General features: G+C 30.8%; 2 protein-coding genes across 4 annotated transcripts in view; one reads left to right on the top strand and one right to left on the bottom strand.

The window, feature by feature from the left end:
• Positions 1-5,630, bottom strand: part of LOC134696476 (UDP-sugar transporter sqv-7-like) — a 20,803-nt gene extending 15,173 nt beyond the window's left edge. Inside the window, exon 1 of the mRNA XM_063558308.1 lies at positions 5,486-5,630. Within this exon, the coding sequence (XP_063414378.1) occupies positions 5,486-5,613 (128 nt within the window). The 5' untranslated portion in view covers positions 5,614-5,630. The remainder of the gene's footprint in view (positions 1-5,485) is intronic.
• On the top strand, positions 5,533-22,991 carry LOC134696460 (uridine-cytidine kinase-like 1). 3 transcript variants are annotated; one of them, XR_010102951.1, is made up of 16 exons: positions 5,533-5,750; positions 7,135-7,397; positions 8,410-8,516; positions 8,993-9,163; positions 10,145-10,216; positions 10,889-11,078; positions 11,759-11,820; positions 12,410-12,528; positions 13,292-13,385; positions 13,631-13,693; positions 14,349-14,363; positions 17,249-17,371; positions 18,167-18,332; positions 19,148-19,246; positions 19,410-20,793; positions 20,920-22,991. XR_010102951.1 is itself a non-coding variant. In XM_063558285.1 (15 exons), the coding sequence occupies exons 1-15, from the start codon at positions 5,695-5,697 to the stop codon at positions 19,526-19,528; spliced, it is 1,719 nt and encodes a 572-aa protein (XP_063414355.1). In that variant the 5' UTR covers positions 5,533-5,694; the 3' UTR covers positions 19,529-22,991. The 3 variants fall into 3 exon arrangements, 2 of the variants coding, with proteins under 2 accessions (XP_063414355.1, XP_063414366.1); XM_063558285.1 differs by having other exon boundaries at positions 19,410-22,991; XM_063558296.1 differs by lacking the exon at positions 14,349-14,363 and having other exon boundaries at positions 19,410-22,991.
• Positions 22,992-23,329: the final 338 nt, after the last annotated feature.

Genomic DNA, 23,329 nt, shown 5'->3' on the forward strand with positions numbered 1-23,329 from the left:
CTCGTCAATTATACGCCTTTATCACCGTCATCTGTGCGTTTAGGGGCGTCGTCACTTCCCTACTATGTTGAGCGAGTGGTTGGAAAATTATAATTCTATATTGTACGAATTATTCGGCAAATTGAATTCTGAAAATAGACAATCAACACTGCTGTCATTAGGGAATTGTCAGTAAGTACCTACAGAGCAACCACTATTTCTAGTTTATCCTGCACAAAGACGATCACTAAGACGCTTGATGAACGTAAATAGTGCAGGGATACAGGCGAGCCCCTCTATCTGGTAAATGACGTCATAAAGGCGTGCATAATTGACAAGTTTTTGCCGGTCTATCGCACTATCCTTTTCTACGTTAAACGGCCATAAAATTGGGGTAAAAACTCTAATTTGGCATTAAAATTAGAAAGATTGAATCAAAGGGAACATGTTTTCTAAGTTTCAAGATGAGTGGACTTCAACTTAATCAAAAACTACCCTGACCAGAAACTTTAGCCTGAAGCGGGACAGATGAACAGACAGACATCAGTCACATCTGGGGTAGTTGGCAATGTAGCTTTCAATTAATAACTTATGTAAGTTAGCCTGTTAATAAATAATGATAAATAGGACAGATGAAATAGGGGGGTATATAATGTTTATTGTATGCGTCTGCATGTACAGGCAAGCTCTAAACAGATCATACTATTTTTCAGGGTAACTTACTCAGAGTAAATATATAGTCAATAAGATATTTAAATATTAAAATAAGGAGATGTGGTATGATTGCGAATGAGACAACAATCCACTGAAGTTCAAACAAGAGGCTCTCAAGAGCCTAAATCGCTCACCTGATTTTTTTTGGTTTAATCTCTCATCAATGATTATTTTGGCTTTTCAATTTATTTAAATGTTCTTTGAATCGTCCTATTTTCTTCAAAAGCAAAAAAAAATATTTTTCTCCATTGTTCTATTTTAGCCATAGGAGCTATGTTTCTTGACATACAAGGAAATGAAATATAAAATTTATACTAGATACTCTGAAACTCTGAAACTCATTTAGCCTAAGTTTGGCTGAAATTGATACAGCAGTTTCAAAAGAGAAGATTTTTTAAAGTAAGTCAACATGATGAACAAATTGTGAAAAAAGTCTTTAAAGGACAATAACCCCTTAAGGGGTCAATTGACAATTTTGGTCATATAAACTTATTTGTAGATCTTACTTTGCTGATCTTTTTTGCTGTTTACAGTTTATCTTTATCTATAATAATATTCAAGATAATGACCAAAAACTGCAAAATTTCCTTAAAATTACCAATTAAGTGGCAGCAACCCAACAATGGTTTGTTTGATTCATCTGAAAATTTCAGGGCTGATAGATCTTGACCTAATGAACATTTTTACCCCATGTCAGATTTGCTCTAAATGCTTTCGTTTTTGAGATATAAGCCAAAAACTGCATTTGACCCCTATGTTCTATTTTAAGTAACGGCGGCCATGTTTTTTGACGGATCAAAAATCAAAGCACACACTTTGTGCAGGATAATCTAAGGAACAATCATGCTAAGTTTTAACCAAATCCATTCATAAGTGTCAGAGGAGAAGATTTTTTAAAGTTAGCAAATATGATGAACAAATTGTGAAAAATTGTCATTAAAGGACAATAACCCCTTAAGGGGTCAATTGACAATTTTGGTCATATTAACTTATTTGTAGATCTTACTTTGCTGATCTTTTTTGCTGTTTACAGTTTATCTTTATCTATAATAATATTCAAGATAATGACCAAAAACTGCAAAATTTCCTAAAAATTACCAATTAAGTGGCAGCAACCCAACAATGGTTTGTTTGATTCATCTGAAAATTTCAGGGCTCATAGATCTTGACCTAATGAACATTTTTATCCCATGTCAGATTTGCTCTAAATGCTTTTGTTTTTGAGATATAAGCCAAAAACTGCATTTGACCCCTATGTTCTGTTTTAAGTAACGGCTGCCATGTTTTTTGACGGATCAAAAATCGAAGCGCACATTTTGTGCAGAATATACTAAGGAACAATCATGTCAAGTTTCATTCAAATCCATTCAGTAGTTTCAGAGGAGAAGATGTTTGAAAAATTGTTTACGACGACAGACGACGACGGACGCCAAGTGATGTGAAAAGCTCACATGGCCTTTTAGGCCAGGTGAGCTAAAAAGGGGAATGTTATGAAATAAATCTTTCGCCCTTCAAATCAGATTTTTATATCATTTATTCACATAATGATCTGAAAATGTTAAATTACTAGGATTTTATCAAAATCAGCAGAGCATTTATAAGAGTTTATAGTAAAACTAAATACATCCTTTTTAGTATTATTCAATTTTTTTAACAGGTGAAAATAAAATCCTATTTCATATGTAATAATAAGTAACTTCCTAACAAATTAAAATATAACAGGTCACTGAGGTGTCCCTTTAATACCATTTATCAATAAAAATACTAGTATAAACAAGAAATGTAATTAAAACATCTGTATCTTATTCAATAAAGGAAATGGCTAATAGTAAATGTAGATAGCTTTGTTAAATCTTTGCTAACAGACAGATAATCAAAACTTGTTTTAAATACATGTTTGTGCAGTGATTTAGAGTGACAGTAAAAACTATTTCCTTAAAAGTAGTAACAACAATTTCACACTAGATAGTTTGCCATAATCACTCATCTAAAACTAAGTATTAAATGTCTAATTTGAACACTTTTGATACCTGTAATATTTGGAACAACTTATGAAGAATAGCCTTTCAATATGTTCAATATGTCAGAATAATTTAGACTGGTTATTTTTTTAACCCAAAAAGATTTCAAAATAATTAAAAATATGAAAGATCATATATACATATATATTTAGAATTATTTATATAGTGAACATTGATTGGTTAAATATTTCTCAGTGTGTTTGAATTTGTTTGTTAGCTTTTTGGTCATGAATGTTTGTCTCTAATATTTAATTAATAACTGTGCATTTGTATTCAGATATCGCAGATCAAATTTATTCGTTCATTGTGTAATCATACGTTTTATGATTGAGTTAAGTCTGCCAATTAATATTTTATCGTATGTTTTTCTATGTTGTGATGTTATGCTATTGTTTCAGAAAAAGGGAGAAGGTTTGGATCCATTAAAACGTTTAATCCCGCTGCAAATGTTTGCACCTGTCCTAAGTCAGGAATCTGATGTACAGTAGTTGTCGTTTGTTTATGTAATATATACGTGTTTCTCATTTCTCGTTTTGTTTATATGGATTAGACCGTTGGTTTTCTCGTTTTAAATGGTTTTACACTAGTAATTTTGGGGCCCTTTATAGCTTGTTGTTCGGTGTGAGCCAAGGTTCCGTGTTGAAGGCCGTACTTTAACCTATAATGGTTTACTTTTTAAATTGTTATTTGGATGGAGAGTTGTCTCATTGGCACTCACACCACATCTTCCTATATCTACGTATATGTTTATCAAATTAAATATCATTGGATGCCGACTTGACTATAAATAAATGTCGTATAAATTTAGGTATACGAACAAACCATAACAGATTTACAAATATGGTTACACCGGTTACAGCGTATTTGATAAGGTGTATTCAGTTAGTGAATATCAATTTCCGCCCATGCCAACATCATTGACGTTCCAACGTAAACAAACAAAAGTACATACACCTTATCGCTATTTGTCCACCATTAGTAGCATTACCTGATATCACACAGGTTCCAGTAAAATTTTGACGTCATAAAACAAAATATCTGACACCACAAATTGGAAAAGTGATTGTTGTATGCGTCAAAGGTTCAAGCTGGTTTCTCTTGCACGTTAAAGACACCCTTGTAGATTTCGAAAAAGAGTAGGCTAATGCCGCTACAAGGCAGCACTCGCACCCGCAAAGTGGAAAGGGATTTATATAAGTTGCAAAACTTGTTTCCCAATCCACTATAAATAAATATGTTTAAACTAAGCAGCTGGGTCAGCCGGAATAAGCAATATAAAGGTCCCAGATAGCAATACTTTGTTGGGCCAACATTGGTGATAAGTTGGCACAGTTGGTAAGCAGTTGGCGTTGGCAGGACAACAAGAGACCAACATTGGCCCAACAACACTCAGCCAACAGTTATTTTGACACTGTTGGCCCCTCGTTGGCCAAACAACTTGGCACCAACTGTCATTTTTGTATGGTTGGCCAAATGTTGGCCCAACATTTTCTTACCAACTGTTATTTAAGTAGTTGGTCCAATGATATTCGACTTATGTCGTCCATTGGTTCAGTGTAAGATCTTCTGACTGAACCCACTGAACCAATTTTAAACAAACTTTATTTGAATGCTCATTCTTAGGATATACTTCATGACAATATTGAAATATAAGCCAACATTGTGCCAACAATATGCCAACGTATTAAGTACTTATCTCCCCGTTTTATACCACATATTTTTATTTATTTTTTAAATATTATTACAAAGTGCAAACAAAAAGATGTGCTATTCATTCTGTTTATCAAATATTTTCAAATCTGTGTAGTCATCTAAATGTATTTATCTTATTGTTTGAATATTTTTTTGCGCAAACAAAAAATATTTAAAACCAGCCCAAAAAAATAAATAAAATTTGAATATAGTTTCATTCGAAAACTACGTTTCAATTTCTTCTCATCACTTGACAGGAGTGAATTTTCTCACTCTCCAAATGACAGTTGATTGTATATTCCATAATATACTGATTACTAGTAATAAATAATATGGAAAGCATAACAAATCGTTCCTAATCACATTGGCAAACTGTAGTACGACCAACAATGGCCCAACATAATTTCAAAACTAGACTACGTTGGTAGACTGTTGGCAAACAGTTAACATTGTTGGCAGATTGTTGGCAAATAGTTAACTTTGTTGGCATACTGATGTTGGCCCAACAAAGACCCAACATGTTGGGCCAACTAAGGGCCAATGAGCAAAATGACGGTGGCCCAACATAGTTTTCCAACGTTGGCCCAACAATAAAGTAAAGTAAAGTAAAGTAATCTTTATTTAAAGTCGGGTTGCATATATATACATAATAACAATGAACATGAGCTCTTAAGAGCTCTTTAACCGACTGATATTAATAAACAAAACATACATGTAATAACATCAGACACACATACAACACAAACATGCAAACAGACAGCACATATATATATTAATACATAGATAGCACATGCAGAATAAAAGCTAAGCAACAATGTTGCCAACAGAATGCCAACGTAGGCCCAACACACGTTTGCTATCTGGGGTGTATCAGAGACATATAATACATTATTATATGTCTCTGGGTGTATTAACATAGGAATGTAGTTCACGCTATATTAACAACACGCCAATTTAGAATTATTGATATACGCCGAATTAAGTATGTGTCGATTTGACCAGAGGCCGATTTAACTAGGTGCCGATTTGACTTGAACAGTTGAAGTTGTACCCTCGGTTCTCGAGTAACTGTAACTTACTTGTATGTAGTGAGCACTATTTTGTTGACAACTATAATCAGGAAAGATGAAAATCCATAAAACAACGCAGAGAAGAGACGCATAAAAGTTGCTGAACCAGAGTCACCAAACCTATCTAAAAGACCCATGATGTGGACTGTTGATGTTGGAGATAGGAAGCGGATGTAAAAGACAGGGGCGATAACTCTAAATTCTTGGAAAAATAAACAATGGAACCAGCTTTAAAATTCGAGAATCCCAGATCAAATAGTTGTATTTCAGATAGGTAAATGTGAAAAATAACTTTCCCAATTGATGATTACTTAAATTATTAAACAGAAATAAGACAATAGTAATGCATGTTCCCTGTCAAGCAGCCACGTGCAATTCTACATGATTATTGGCATTCTCCCAAAATTTGTTTTATTTCATGTCTAACAGTTACAAAGATATTCAAGATTCTACAGCAAATTATATTCCTGTGTTACTTTAAAATTTATGAAGATAATTTCTGTTGGCATTACTTTATCTAGCCTATATCTAGTTAAAAATTTTGGTAGAAATTTTATCTACATTTGTACACTGTTAATGACTGTCTTGCTGTTAATGAACATTATTTATCATACATCAAGGACGTATATTAGTTATACATTGTAAGTCCTTGCATACATGTACATGTAGGAAGCAATGTAACTTGTATCAATGTTTATTCTTGCCAGTGTAAACTCATACCACAGCAATTTCTTAATGATTAAAAATGTACAATATATGAAATATTTTACAATTGTTTTAAAGAACAATAAGCTACAAATTGGACAGTGTGGCAAGTTTTCAAATTATATACTTTTTACAGACTTGTGAGTCGATCAAAAAAATTTTGATTCAACATTTATCAACATTTAAGTGCATTTGAATAATTTACCATATGGTGCGAGATAGCAGGATGTGCTCACCCTTCCTGGGATCACCCCCAGTTTTTTTGTGAGGTTCATGTTGCTTAGTCCTTAGTTTTCTATGTTATGTCTCGTGTACTATGGTTTTTCTTTTTTACTTTTTCTTTTTAGCCATGGCATTGACATTTTTTTTATCTATGAGTTTGAATGTCTATGGTACCTTTTGTATCTTACCCTACCTCTTTTAGCATAGTTGGGAATATGCTTTTAGTGGTAAGAGTTGACTTTGGTACAAGATAGCTATAATTTTACCATGTAGACAATATTGGGGTTTACTGATAAACAATTCTCGAATTCTTGCATTTTCCCATGAATTTCCTTTGTCACAAATTGCTTACAAAAATTACAACACAGTAAAAAACTTATTGTTTGATGAGGTTATAAATGCCACGACCTCGTGCAACCAGTATAACATTCTAAACAAGATCTTGTGATAATAGTATAGAGAGGTCCTGAATGACATAGTTTGTGTTTTTATTATTTCCCTTATCTGCAACAGTTTGGAGAGATATTAAATGGTTGTTTGTTTGCTTTGGCAAATGGCAATCAAATCATGCAAATGGAAGTTTTACTTTCAAGATTTTTCTAAACCATTTGATAAAGTCACCCCTCAAAGATTAACATGATACATCTGTTGATAAAAGTCCCTGTTATTATGTATATTAAAAATATTATTTATAAAATATTAATTGAATTGATTAATGTTTGTATAATTAGTAGTGGCAGTGGAGAAGAAGTGGACCATGGATTAGAAGAACTGACCATCATCACTAATCTTCCAGAATCTCCATTGAAAGGACCAAAATCACCACTTAAAGGACCAAAATCACCAACAAAGTCAGGAATAAATAAAAAAATATCGTTCTCTGCATCATCTAAATCTCATCGTGTTTATCAGTCAGGGTTAAGAACTTTATATACATCTGGTAGACCTCCATGGTATGATTCACATGGATCATTGAAGGAACCATTTGTTATAGGTCAGTAAGATTTGATCTCATCTGTTTATTATTGGTGCAATAGAAAACTTATGTGTATTCAGTTTGAAATTGTATTGGCACATACACACACACATTTACATATATCTGTAACAAAAAAAGATACTCTATGTTTTGACTTTTCAATTCTGTTGCTTTGTAACCAATATCTATCCTGTGTATTTACATTATGGAGGCATATTGATATTGGATATTGGTACATTTTTGTACTAGTTGAAGCAGAGAAAGGTTGTAAAATGCAAGCTGCTGTTCATATTACATGTAATACATAAGTTGCTGTACACTATCGAAACTTTGTCTTTTGTGATTAGCTAACTTGAATAAGTCAAGCCTTTACCATCTCCGATTCTCTCCAAGTCTAACATGTGAATTTCTCACTTACTATGAGCACATGTACATGTAATAATTAAACTATATTTTGAATATTGGTTCCTTGCAATGTCTACTTGTCTGTCGTACAGTTTTTTTTTACCTTGACCATTTGACCATGTTTTTTGGTCATGTGAATTTCTCAGTTACAATGAATAATCTAGGATAACTATAAAGAGTTTATGATTTCCTTGTAAGGTCTACAGGTTTGTCAGACAGGGATTACCTTACCTTGACCTCATTTTCAAAGTTCATTGTGCTATGTTAGTTTTTTTTTTGTCTGTTTTTATCTCACCTGGCCCAGAGGTGAAACCATTTGTAATTCACATACATTTTAAATAAAATACTGTTACAGGAATCATAAAAAATACAGCACAGTATAACAGATCACATCAACCACCAACACTTCAATCCTCTGAATGGAAATGCAAACAAAGACAAACACCAACAAATAACACAAGGTCAAGATATTGTTTTTCATGCATTTAAAATTTATTTCAAACACCAATTAAATGATTTCATTCATCAAATAATCTCTTTGATAGAATAAGGTTAAAGCTAGTCCTTAAAACTAGCATATATGTGCTTTGAATCTTTTACATGCTAAGAATTTAAATATGAATAGGTGTATGTGGTGGCAGTGCCTCTGGTAAAACCACTGTGGCCAGGAAGATAATAGAAGCTTTAGATGTTCCATGGGTCAGTTTATTGAGTTTGGACTCATTCTACAAAGTAAGTATGTGTTTATGGAGGATTGTAAGGTAAAATTACTGTAACCAGGCGTATAATAGAAGGTCTGTTCACCTAAAATTAGTTCAGTGATCAAATATAAGCATGGATGTGGTGTGGGGTGATAAACTATTGCATGGCAAGGAAAGCTTTAATGTTTACATTGTCTGCTTTTAGAATATGTTTCTATTCTTCTAAGTACATTTAAATGATGGCTTGGATTTAAATCTATGAAAACTTGGTACAAATCTCATTTCAGATCTAACTTTTTAATGTATTTAAGGTAGTAAACTGGTCAAAGCTTATCAGTTTAAAATTGGTAGGAATGGATTTGCTTTATATTATAAATCAATGGGATAAACAGAAAAATTTATCCAAGAATTCAAACATAAAAATATTCAATGATTAACTAGACATCTCATCTAATTCACTCCTCATTGAATGAGTAAAAGATATGAAGATAATGATTATTTTTGCAGGTATTAAATGAAGAAATGCATGAGACAGCAAATAGAAATGAATACAACTTTGATCATCCTGATGCCTTTGATTTTGATTTATTGATAGCCACACTACGCAGATTAAAAGAAGGCAAAAGTGTTGAAGTTCCTATTTATAACTTCATCACACACAGTAGAGATCAAAGTACAGTAAGTTAAGCTCATAGTCATACAATTCCTTTCCATATTATTTTGGGTAACACTTTTTGCAACATCCATGTTAGAAAAACAGTTTACTTGTGCAGACATAACATGCACAATTTACCAATTAATATGTCCTTACGAAATTAGTTTTAACACTACCACATATGTTAACATCTACCTAGTCATTTTAGGATGTTTTGTTTGGGAAGAGGGGTATATGTAATTGTAAAGTCATCTATGATCTACGGCTTTACGGCTACTATCAATTTCAACACATTCGACATTATTGTTCTTACAGAATATTTATGCCCCATTTATGGACATTATGTTTTCTTGTCTGTCCATCTGTTTGTTTGTCATTTTGTCCTTCCGTTCGTTCATTAGTCCCGCTTCAGGTCTAATTTTTTGGTCAATCAACTTGAAACTTAGTACATATGTTCTCTATGATATGATCTTTCTAATTTTAATGCCAAATTAGAGATTTTCCCGATTTTCACAGTCCACTGAACATAGAAAATGATAGTGTGGATGTTGCATCTGTGTACTGGGGACACATTCTTGTTGTAAATTATAATAAAAATGGAAAAGATCACTGTTAGAAAACTACATAACACAGAAATTTACAACCATAGGCCTTCAACAATTATCAAAGCCCATACCTCATAGTTGGGTATAAAAAGCCTTGAAATGACAACTGTTTAAAATAGTTCCCTATTTGAATTTGCCTTTATTTGCATCTATGTTTTTGTGAAATAATACTGAAACTATTTGAAACTATCATTTTGAGCTGTTTTAAAATGTTTTTTTGAATTCCATAAACAATTTATCTACATTACCAAGGCAAATGACTTCTTTTGATTTTTACTAGATCTTTGATAATGAACTGTATATGATTTGGTTTTCTTAAAATAAATCAAGGTAAATTTATATGTTACACAGTTTACTGTTAAATAAATTAAAATATATATGTATGCATTATTGTTTCAGAGAACAATATATGGTGCCAATGTTGTAATATTTGAAGGTATAATGAGCTTTGTGAATAAAGAATTATTGGATGTGAGTATACCATTTTGATAATTGTTTATTTTTTTACTTTTTTTTCATCATCAAGTAATTCATTACACAGCCCTCTATTTTGTTTTAAAGACACTGTCAGTACCTACATTCAGATTTGTAAGAATAATCTTATCAGTGTATAAAACTAGAAAGGCAGGTGAAAAACACCAACAAGTAGTAATCTATTACATAACATACATGCTAATTATTGATAATTAGACAAATTATAGAATTTGTGAGAGAAAAAAATCTAAATTATGATTTAATTCTCCAGATGCATGTTTACAAGTTTTTTTTCTAGATGCTTTAGTTTTTCAAAAACAAAACAAATCTTTAGAATCAGACCTTCTAACCTGAACTATATTGATCTCTAAAAATTTTAAAAGCTCCTGATATTAAAGATATATTGTTTAGGAGCAAAAAAAATAATATTGAACACAATAACATGTATACTATTAATCTTATAATATTATGAAATGATGACAGAACTTACGAATGATTTTGTAACTTGTAGCATTATTTTTATAGATTTTATTGGAGATTCTTTAAAAATTTATAAGTGATTCATTTGTATTTGCATCTTGTATTGCAGTACTGCATTATATTTGTAAGAGTTTTGGAAGACATTTTTTACAATTTTTTACCAAAGTCTTAATCATTTATACATTTCAGTTAATGGACATGAAGATATTTGTAGATACAGATTCTGATGTACGGCTGGCACGACGATTGAAACGTGACATAGCAGAACGAGGAAGAGAACTAGAGGGTGTTCTCAAACAGTATAATACATTTGTCAAGCCAGCCTTTGATCATTGGATTTCTCCTACTATGTCAAGTGCAGATATAATTGTACCCAGAGGTATCATTATAATACATTGATCCATGCCATCCAAGTATGGGGTATGGGGATTGAAGAGACGACATAAATGGTTAAATTATTGTGTTTGATTTCAAATGTTTACCATAAGATTGATTTTGTTTTCAATGTTGATGCAATAAGATTTTCCCCCTTAAATCCGTTAAAAAATTCCCTGCATAGAATTGATTGATTAGATTTTTTGCCTAGGTCTTATATTTCTTATGTAAAAGGTATTAACGTTATTTTACGAAATTTTGCTTAAATCTTGCTGACTGATAATTTCCTTTCTCAGTGGAGTCTAGTGATATGAAAAATTATCATTAGAAACTAAAGGGGCATGTGGTTCTTTGACATTAAATTGACAATATCTTCATAGGTAAAATAGTGATAAAATTATCATTGGTCATCCAAACGATTATCTATAATTAACGGCACTGAAGTAAAAAATTTAATGTTGCATCTTTAAGTTCATCTTGCCCAAATGACTAGTGGGAACTGGGCTTTAAAGGTATATTTATGTGATCCTGTTGAAGAATAATGTTATCAACCCCTACTGCCTTTCAAAAATGCTTCTCTGTTTTCTACAAATGTTTTCTAGAAATTCTAATGCATAGTAACATGAGTTGTGTGAACCATTGATTTAACAATACATGTTTCTAACTGATTTACTTTGTTAACAGGAGGAGAGAATCTTGTTGCCATCCAGTTGGTTGTGTTACATGTCCATGGTCAGTTACAAAAGGTAAGAACAAGGAACAGTACAAAATGATTATGTCCTTATATAGCAAACCATTTAAATGAATTGAATGTGAAAATATAGAGTTGATGTAATATTGAGAAAGTTATTTTACTTAAAAACAATTTGGGAGAAAATCAACATCTCTTTAAAGTCGCTACATCTAACATTGAGCAGTGGCTGTTACAGTGTGAAAAGGCTAGGTGAAAAAATCCAAAGGGAGTATTAAACAGTACGAAATATAAACATGAAAAACATAATAAAGGATAACGTTTGATTGATAATTATTGAGGTTTGAGGTTTTTATAAAAGCTAATTTAATAATGTGACTGGGTGTGAATCGCAATTATAAGTACTGGTATCAAATACATACACCTGTTTAGAGTTTTCCTGAAATCACAATAATTATTCTAATATTTTTATACCTATAATAAATGTACATAATAATTTCTGATGCATATGTTTACATTGATTCATGCCATTTTGAATAGAAATTATATGAGATAGTTGGTTATAAGCTTTAAAAACCTTGTGAGATTGAAGCAAATGTTGTATTATAAAATATGGATACATTGATTGATAAATTTAATTTTAGAGAGGTTTCAAGTTGAGATCCAAACTGGCACATTCGGCAGACAATGGTTGTAAGAAACCTGACACTCTGAAAGTATTAGAACAAACCCCACAGATTCAGGGACTACATACATTTGTAAGGTAGGACTTCAAACTGACACTCTAAAAGTATTAGAACAAACCCCACAGATTCAGGGACTACACACATTTGTAAGGTAGGACGTCAACCTGACACTCTAAAAGTATTAGAACAAACCCCACAGATTCAGGGACTACACACATTTGTAAGGTAGGGAGTCAAACTGACACTCTAAAAGTATTAAAACAAACCCCACAGATTCAGGGACTACACACATTTGAAAGGTAGGACGTCAAACTGACACTCTAAAAGTATTAGAACAAACCCCACAGATTCAGGGACTACATACATTTGTAAGGTAGGACTTCAAACTGACACTCTAAAAGTATTAGAACTAACCCCACAGATTCAGGGACTACACACATTTGTAAGGTAGGATGTCAAAGCAATACTTATATATTTACATATTAATGTTATATGTCTTTTATAAAAATAATGAGATGTGCTATGATTGCAAATAAGACAACTATCCACCAAAGTGCAAAATAAGAAGATGTAAGCAATTATTGGCATCCATACAGCCTTCAGCAATGACAAAATGACTAATTTGTATAATGAACATTTTTCTTCATTAAAAATCAATTTAAATACAAGTTTGAATTATTTAGCTTATTCTATTAGAATCTATCTGATTAAAAAAAAATAGCTTGTAAAGCAGTTAGCTATCTTTTTCATTTCATTTTTTATTTTTATTTTAAATTTGTGTTGTCTCAGAAAAAAAATAGTCTTATTGGCACATATCAATTATATACTTACCTCTTACAGGAATAGAGAGACTGCAAGAGATGAATTCATATTTTATTCCAAAAGGTTGATGAGGTTGTTGTTTGAGTATGCTGTTTCTTTATTACCATTTAAAGTAAGTAATTATTGCATAACATTAAAACTAAGGGCTATTTAAGAAAACAATTATATGGGGGGTTGGAAGGCACTTTAATTATTTTTGTGTAAGTTGGGAAGGTCATTAAGTTCATATTATGTGGTAGTTTATGCAAAGTAAAAAACAATTGTATTGGTGATGGCCAAACCCTTCCCTCCCATTATATTTCACATACTCTGGGAAAGTTATCAAGTAACCCATCTGATGTTGCATATTTTTTGTAGACTGTTAGTGTAGATACCCCACAAGGAACCTCATATCAAGGGAGACGATTAGATGCTGACAAGGTGAGTTTTATCATCTGAAATCTATCATTATTATACTTTCAGAAGCAACAGGAACATTTTCAACCAAGCAAATTAATACTTCTTTTATATTGCACCAAACTTTATTCAAGTATTAATTAGAAATGTCAGTAGTAGTATGGCAAATCTAATGGGGCAAATTTATATAATATTTGGTATCATAAAAAATTAGAACACAGTGAGCTTCATGAATGAGTTGGTGAAGGGTAATTTTATTATAAGCATGTAAAGGTGCAATGGTTATATTCAACAATCAAGATCATTGATCACAGAGATTTTTTCATAATTTATTCCTAGAAATATTTCTTTTACTAATTTTGATAAAATGAAGTATTTCATTATACAAATCTTTCAAACATTGGTACAAGGAAATTATTAAAGTTTAATTTCTAATTTCATACAAACAGATACTGCATAAAAAAAAAACTTTTCAATTTATTATTTGATTTATTCTATTATAAACAAATCTGGCTTAATTAGCTAGCGATTTCCTATTCTCACTATTTTCAGAAAACATTAGACTATTGTCAAAAGTATTTTGAGAATATTGTTTTAGATAAAGTATTGTAACAGATGAAATACTATGCAGTGCTGAATAGTGCCAATAATATTTTATAATCATTGCATGTATTTCTAGAACTCTAGTCCAATGGTAAGCATATGTGTAAGGTTTTCCTTTAACCGTGCTTTTTCTCCTCTTATAACTATTATTTCCTCTAAAGACAAATAGATAGATGCAGAGGTTTCCAAGTCTTCTATTAAAGGTTCTTTTGATGATTTTTTCTCTAATAATGCTTTCATATTTACAATACTGATGGTAATGAATCACTAGTTTACACCTTAATCAAATATTTGTCCTGGTTTGAAAAGTTTAAAAAACAGTCCATAGTGTACTATCATAGACAGATAATGTGTAAGAATTTTTTAACTTGATCTCAACGACCTGAAAGGATTTACAGCTGATTTCAATGTGTGTAAGCAAACGTAATATCTTCAGTGAGCTTGCTTGATAGCTGAATAGTGAAGTCATTGTCAAGTTCGGTTTAGTACCCTTGTTAAATAGTAGACTAGTCCAACAGAAAATCAATTATTCTGTCTGTGGGACTAGGCTACTTCGAAAGGAGGGTTGTATGCCTTACTTAACAATGACTTCACGGTTCAGCTAGCAAGCAAGCTTACCAAAGATATTTTCTTTAGCTACACACTCATTGAAATTGGCTGTAAAAATGATTGGATTCAAGGTTAAATACATTGCATGATAGTTCTCTTAATGTTAAACTCGTCTGAAAATTATACACAAAGAATCAGTGATTGAGATTAAGAAATAAACTCCTATTTGAAGGGTATTTTTTACTCACTTTGTTTTGTACATCTTATGTACTTATAATCATTGGTATTTTTGCAGGAGGTATGTAAAAGAAGATTTGAAACTTAAAAATATGCTTCAGTACAGGTAGTGTGAAGTTTAGTCATCACATAGTTTACCCGTCGAAGTAGAAAATTCCTTGTTGTTCCCTTTTATAGCTTTAGCTTATAACAGTAAATAAGTTAATTTAATTAACAACTTTTAGTGTGCTGTTATGGCCATCCATTTTGTATTATTACTTAAAAAACCCAAACTTTTAACAAATTTATAAACGAGGGTTTCCAAAATGGTAAAAATGTCTAGACTTGTCCATTCTTTTATTCATCCAAGCCAAATCTATGTCATTGATCAATGGTGCAGAATTCTGATTTATGAAATCATAGATGTGTACCTGACTTGCAGACAAAATAAAGCATATTATAGCTTGTGCTTGTAACAATATTAAAGCTAGTTAAATTTAAAAGTTCTTTTAGTTAAATATCTACAGAACCCCATTGTACAATTGTCTTAAAGTCTTGAGAATAAATAAATTAGTTTTACCAGTTATCTTATGTTTTTCACAAGTTTTAACATGAAGGAAGAATTGAAAAGAACTACTACAAATGATGTTTGACAAAAATGTCTAATAAGATGCATGTTTTTACTTAGTTTTACACCAGATTTTGATTCCCTGTCAAGTTTCTGCCTTTTCATTAGATTAGTTTTATGATTAAGTCTGTGTCTTAGAAACCCATCCATCATGATCACTTTTGATCCAAAACTTTTAAATCACTAAAATTTAACTAATCAGTATATGTTTAATAATTGTATTAACTTTGGAAACCTCTGCACATGATTGCTGTTATTTATAGCATTGATATATTAAACAGGATTTTGTATGAGAGTTTAGCTATGAATAGATATTTTGTTTGATTTGCTGACGGTTTTTCCAAAGTAAATCTTAAATAAAAGCACTTTTTATCTTCAGATCTTCATTCTATTCTAGTGAACAACTTTTAAATTTTCAAATTACATTTCTTTAAGATTTCTTTTCTGGAAAATCGTGAAAGCTAAAACACTTGTTTCACAACTTGTGTCACATTGATTTTTGTTGTGTTGTGAAGCAAGTTTAACTGATGCCAGACTGCAAGCTGAATTGTTTATTTTTTCTTGCATAGCATTCGTGCACTCGATGTTTTATAGTGCTTTTACACATCACATATATTTTTTGTTTTCAGTTATATGATGATGTCATGTATATAAAACAGCAATTTTTAGAAATACATGTAGTTAAAAATGTACATATATGGAACATATTGTTTTAGGTGTTAGTGATAGTTTTATTTTTCATTTAATTGGATTTTCTTGTATTGTCTACAGATTAACATTGGAACCAGGCTAAACATTCACTTAGTGACCAATAGTTATAAAATTAACACCATTCTCTGATGTTTTTTTCAGGTGGTTTTTAACAGATTATTTTTCTTTGTAGTAAAATTTTATGTATAAGGTATTCTTTTTGTAGATGAAAGGTTGATAGTTCTGATTGAGAAAAAATGCATGATTATATCAATATTTTTCTACTATTAAAAGTATTGCCTTTATTTCTAGTGTATGTTCTATTAATCTCATAGTTGTATGCTATGAGCTGTGTTCTAACCTGAAAGTTTTCATAGTCTACTTGTCTGTCTGATTTACAAAAGGACAAGGTATTTTCACATTATACAAATTCATTAACACCTATAATTTACATTTAGCCCAAACTTTTTAGATTTTAGCACCAAGCAAAGACTTTTGGTATATACACTTCTCCTGTAGCACTATGAGATCTCCTCATTATAAACTAAATATCCATAATACACTCAAAAAGCAAGATTTTATACACAAATTACATATTTTAATCAAGTTTCACTGCTGTTTTTCCTCAATATGAAACACACGCAATGACCTAAAGAGTTTTGAATAATTATGATTAGACCTTTCCCTCATTCAAGTTTCATGGAGGTGGAAAAATTTCTTAAATAATTTAATCTTCAATAATTTAATGATTAATGATATGAAAACAGTCATGGAACCATGCTTCTTTTAGGAGAATAATTTTTTCCCTTGAATATGTGTAATAATGTTTCTGAATGATACCTTGATAGTATTCTATTGTTCCTGTCATACAAAAGCATTGTTAATTTTGTCAGATCTGTGGAGTATCAATCCTGAGAGCTGGAGAAACAATGGAACAAGCCTTATGTGAAGTTTGTAAAGATGTCCGTCTTGGTAAAATACTCATACAGACAAACTTTGACACAGGAGAACCAGAGGTAGGCATTTAGGATATGACAAATTTATGTGCAAAACATAACGGAATAGAAAATTAGTTGACTGATTGAAAACTGCTTCCTCATTTAATGAAATATTGAAGGTTGTAGATTTGGATTGATGTGGGTGAAATTGAAAACTTATTCCTTTACAGTAAAAGTCCTTTGTATTTAACAGCGAAATCAAAACTAATAAGCTCGCTGCCAGCAAATGTAATCTGAGAACCTTAACCCTGATTATCAGGCTGACCAAATTAGGCATGACCCATAATCATATTCAATTGCCTGTCCATTTCATGTAAGAAACCATTCCACCTGTAAACAACACTTATTCTCTACACAACTTCAAATAATAAGAATTAACATAGAAAGTAAGTTTGTTCAGAGATAAAGTCAAATTTCTGCAGTAAATATTTGTACTTTATCTATGAAAGAATTTAATAAAGGTAATACATGTAGTTAATTTGTTGTTAAATATTGATTTTATTTGTTGGTCTTTTTCTTGATTAGCCATGGTGTCGTCAGTTTATTTTCCACTTATGAGTTTAAATGTCCCTTTGGTATCTTTCTCATCTCTTTTACAGTATTACAAAGATTACCTTCATTGAAATACAAAAAGCACTACAAACACAGGCATAGCAAATGAGTTGGAAAAACTACATAGTGTAAGATAAATCAAAAGGAACATCAGTATCCAAGAAAGGAAAATTAACAATAGGGACAGAAAAATTATCCCTTTTTATTTTGATTGAATATAAAAGTGTTACGATTAAAAGTGTATATCTAAACTTGTTGTAGTTGCATTACCTGAGGTTACCAAAGGACATAAAGGAAAGTCAGGTAATTTTAATGGATGCCACTGTGGCCACAGGAGCAGCCGCCATGATGGCTATACGTGTTCTACTGGATCATGATGTACCAGAGGACAATATTACTTTGACATCTTTATTGATGGCAGAATCTGGTAAGCAAATTTTGAAAATCATTCTATATATGTAACAACAGAGGCGTTATGAATAAGATGTATAAATATTTATCATAGTTAATTAACTTCTCAATTTTTTCCATCTCTTGAAAATAACCTGCTATATGGTATATCATTATAGTATCACAATTACTTTTTCTATTATAAAAATTTCACATTAAAAATCTTCTAGTTTCAATTTATATAAATTGAAGCCAAAGTCTGATATACAATATGAAAGAAACAAAAATAAAGAACATTCGTATGTTTCATCTCTGTATATAAATTTTATACAATATAATTAAGTACATAAATTTCTATTTCCTCACTAAAATTTCCTTTCTTATTTTTTATCATAAAGTTTAGTAATTAATCAAATCTATAAACTTTAAACAATTACTAAAATGTAATTTTGATAATAAATTTCCATATATAATAACCAAATAAACTGTTTCTAAATATTTCAAATTTGAAATATGTTATCTCCCTTATCAAATTATCTCCCCTTATCAATACTGATGTTATAATATGTACTTCAAAAATATGACTAACACATGTTATCATTTTTAAATAACAAACAATTTTAGCCATGAAAACTTTCAGATGAACCCTTTAAAGAGTTTTTCTCTTTGAAACATGATTTAATGTTTACATGTGTCGTATTTTAATATATGACAGGTGAAAGAAACATTGTTCATTGTTGGTAATACATGTCTGTGTTTATTATTTGTAGGTGTTCACTCAGTTGCCTATGCCTTTCCTAAGGTTAAGATTGTTTGTTGTTGGTAATACATGTTTGTGTTTATTATTTGTAGGTGTTCACTCAGTTGCCTATGCCTTTCCTAAGGTTAAGATTGTCACTACAGCTGTTGATAAAGAAGTGAATGAAAAATTCCACATTTTGCCAGGAATAGGTATGTAAACTATGTTCAACTGTTACTGTATTGCATGATCTTTATAGATGCTCAATATCATCATATACTGTGTTATGTGATCTTTATAGATGCTCAATATTATCATATACTGTGTCATATGATCTTAGCAGATGTTCTGATCTTTAAAGTTATTATTTTCCAGGGAACTTTGGAGACAGATATTTTGGAACTGATTTTGAGAAGCTTGTACCCATTGACAGAACTCCGATGACAAGATGTTATTCAGAACCTGGATGTCGTGATGTAGAACAAGCAGAATAAGAAAGAGAAGATTATACAAAATAAATCATTCCTGTTGACATACATTTCAGGATTGCTGGGTTTTACTATTTTATTGGTTGTCTCAAGTCCTTGTATGTTTATACACTGGTTGCTTAACTTGGCATTATCAAACTATTTTCTCAGTCAGTTTATTTTAGATTCTATTAATGAAGAGGTTCTATATGCATTATTAGTTTCAAAATACACAATTGTTAAACTGCTACCTAATTTTTGCTCATACTGCATAAAGTTTGTCTGTTCTAAATTGGAGTTATTAGTGGGAAAGGTTAAACAAATTGTTATTTGGATGGAGAGTTGTCTCATTGGCACTCACACCACATCTTCCTATATCTATTCATATAATGCTGCAATTTTTGTTTTTTGAACATTTGGGTACCTTAAATATCCTGGTGCATATGGTCATTTACCTATTTAACACCTTTTATTTCTTTTATTATAGGACTGGTATTTTTTTTCTGTAACATTTCCTTCATTTACAATTTCAGTCATAATTAAGATAATTCTACCAGTTAAGTAGATTTCTACCATCCTTTCCCTACATTTATATGATTAATTGCACCAGTTAAAAATGCAAGAAATGATTTGATGTGACAAGTAATGTGAATATGTAATGTGTATATCATCAAATCAGAAAATACTCTCCACATGAACAAAAAATTTAACATGTCACATAAAGTAATATGATCTATGAAATTTATTATTTTTTACCTCATGGAGTCCATGCCCATGTCTGCAGCCAGTTCAAAGAAGCTTAAAGGCATATAGCCTGACTTTAAGGGCTATAGATGCTGGTTTGAACATAATTAATAAAATATTTAGTTACTATCCACCAGAGACTATGTGAAGTAGATGTAAGTACTATAGGTTGCATTTTCATATAACAAATGCCTTTGATTACTTGCGATAATGATATAATAATGATAAATTTGTGAATATCATTTTTAAACTATATTGACATTAGTGCTAAATTAGTGGGTACTTGGTACATGTAGCCAAAAGGTATGTTACCATGGCATTTATTTAACACTAACTTATATAAAGTTTTACATCACTTACTTAGTTACAAAATGTGTGAAAATGGATCTTGGAGAGGTTACAATCACACAACTTACTATGATCTAAATTTTTCTTAACTTAACTTATGTTTTAGTTCGAATCTCTAATACAATGTGATGTATTTTAAATGATTTGATGTAATTAAGATGCATTTTAAGGAGTATAGCAACAACCCTCAAAAGAAGACGGTGGCGGATCCAGAACTTTTCCTAAGGGGGGACCCGCTCCAGTCATGCTTTAGTGATTCCCTATATAATCAACCAAATTTTTCCCACAAAAGGGGGTCCCCCCCCTGGATCCACCTATGGAAGAAGATAACTTTGTCTTTTATTTTGCTCATTCCTGATTTATAATTAGTTCAGTTTATAAACACTTATTTATTTACATTTTAGTCCTTTTTATGTTGAAGTAAAATTATTTAAACTTAGTAAAAGTAGATTACCTTTGTTTTAAAAAGATGCCAAGCATTATATTTGTTATATGTAACATTAACAATTAATGTTATTTTGTTTTATCATGTTCTATTCAGAATAAGATTTCTACATTTTAATAGTACCATTATGTAGTATATGAGCCCCATGCATGCTCTAATGACTAATTTTCAATTTGTTCCATTATCTTTCTAGTGGATTATTCTATAAAAAAAAACTTTTATCTCTGATATGCATTAAATGTAAGCAATTGCATCCATGCAGACCATGGCATATATATTTTATAGCTCATTTGTTCTAGCATTGTTTTATCAAAATGACTACGTGGAAAAGAACTATAAATAAATGGAAGATTTTGTATATATTTACATTTTAATACTAGGTATATTAAAAGAATGTCAGACCATTTAATTGGATCAATACTTTTTTGTTTACATGAATTTATTGTATAATTGTTGTGTGTATGGGGTTTTTTGGTTTGTCTTTTTGTGGAAGAGGGATGTGTTCACATGTATTCCCTATCATCTGTTCCTCCTGATTTTAAGGGGTACTTTGTAAGAAGAAGATCATTTCAATTATTTTCATACAATGATACCTCTTAACTGGTTTAAGATTATTATTTATGTCAATAAGATTATCCTTCATCATTAGTAAAGATATATGACAAATATCTCAACGTAGAAGAAACCAGAAATAAAAAAAATCTTACTGTTATTCCCATTATCTGACCTATTATAAAATGAAAAATTGTAGAATCTCTTCACGTTCATGTGCATATCACTTGTAGGTTGTGCTCTTAAGCTATCTCTCAATGTTCTTAAACTAATTTTGTGTTGATGGCAGTTGAACAGTAATCGCTGTCAAATAATTCACATGTCCTCAATATGATAAGCAGAGATTCATCACCAAAAAAAATCATTTGATTTTTATGCTCTTAAATTTTGTACAGCATGTATCATTTTTCATGGAAAATTTATTGTTCCCAATCATTTTTAATATTGAATTAAGGATATTATTGAAAAAGTGTGAGGCTTTAATCTCAGTTATAACAATCAGTCATTCACTCTTGTTTAATTTGCAATAGTGAATGTAAATTGGTTTACAATTGTAGGTATCAGTTGAATATAGCAATATAACAATAATTTGAATCATGACTGTTAAACATATGATTATGGGTTTTCAAAAATACCATGAAAGTGCATGTCATATTTTATTTTCCAAATATTTTTATTGTCAGAGACAATATCACAATTTCTTACAGCAGTGTTTGTTATAATTCAATGTTTTGATATAATTTTGCTAAGTAACATGAACCTCAGAACAGATATGTAATCATCTTAGTATAAAAAAAAAGAATTTAATAAATACAGATTGTGAGTGTATGTGTTTGTTAAGCTGAAGATTATAGTGTGCTTTACTTATATCCTTCTGGAGTTGAGGAAAGCTTTGCTTATATGTATCCTTCTAGTGGTCCAGAAAGCTTAGCTTATTTGTATTCTTTTTGGGGTGAGGGAAGCTTAGAACTGACAAAGAATTTTAATTTAATCTTAGGCACATGTAACCCAAGTTTTATCTGAATTAAACCTTTTTTTACTAATGGAAAGGATAGTGTCATATTAAAATATATGAAACGTGTTGCTTTCTTTTCAAATTATTTGGAAAACAATCCATGTATTTAATGATTGAGTGTATGGTCCTGTATTAAAAAACTATTAATAATACTCTTACTGTTGAATTTAGAACAAAACAGGCCTTATTGTGTTTAAAGTCTTAGGTTTAGTATCAAACATTGTTTAGTATTTATAAGAAATCTGAGGAAAAGGTTTGCTAAAAGTCATCGTACCTCTAACCCACTTTTTAGATATCTACACTTCATATCTGTCTCAATATACAAAGTCAAATAGGGTGTATTTTGTCATTAATTTTAAGAGATGTTGCTATATTGACATCTTTGCTAGCCAAGGGTCATAATCCAGCCCCCAAAAAGGGGTGACTGGATGTAATCCTTGGATAGCATAGATATGGTATCGCAGAATTACATTGTTTTTCAATGAAGAAACATGAATTTAAAATTAGATAGTCAGTAATTTGGCAAAATATAACAACAGTGCATTGAAGATACCTCTGATCTTTATTGTGTAGAATCTCTTTTTATTTAAAATTTAATGACAAATAAAGCCATATACCTTTCATATATTCTAGTCAAATGTTACTTGAACAAATTTATACTTGGATCTGGATATATTTCCATCAAATGACCCAATATGTTTAAACATTGCTTTATAAAATTTGT

Source organism: Mytilus trossulus, chromosome 1, assembly GCF_036588685.1.
Source record: "Mytilus trossulus isolate FHL-02 chromosome 1, PNRI_Mtr1.1.1.hap1, whole genome shotgun sequence".
Classification (NCBI taxonomy): domain Eukaryota; kingdom Metazoa; phylum Mollusca; class Bivalvia; order Mytilida; family Mytilidae; genus Mytilus; species Mytilus trossulus.

Coding starts and splice junctions, on each gene's coding strand:
- LOC134696460 (XM_063558285.1), top strand. CDS start 5,695: ATGGAACCAGCTTTAAAATTCGAGAATCCCAGATCAAATAGTTGTATT. Junction 11,821..12,409: donor TCCATGGTCAGTTACAAAAG/GTAAGAACAAGG, acceptor ATTTAATTTTAG/AGAGGTTTCAAGTTGAGATC. Junction 12,529..13,291: donor GGACTACATACATTTGTAAG/GTAGGACTTCAA, acceptor TACCTCTTACAG/GAATAGAGAGACTGCAAGAG.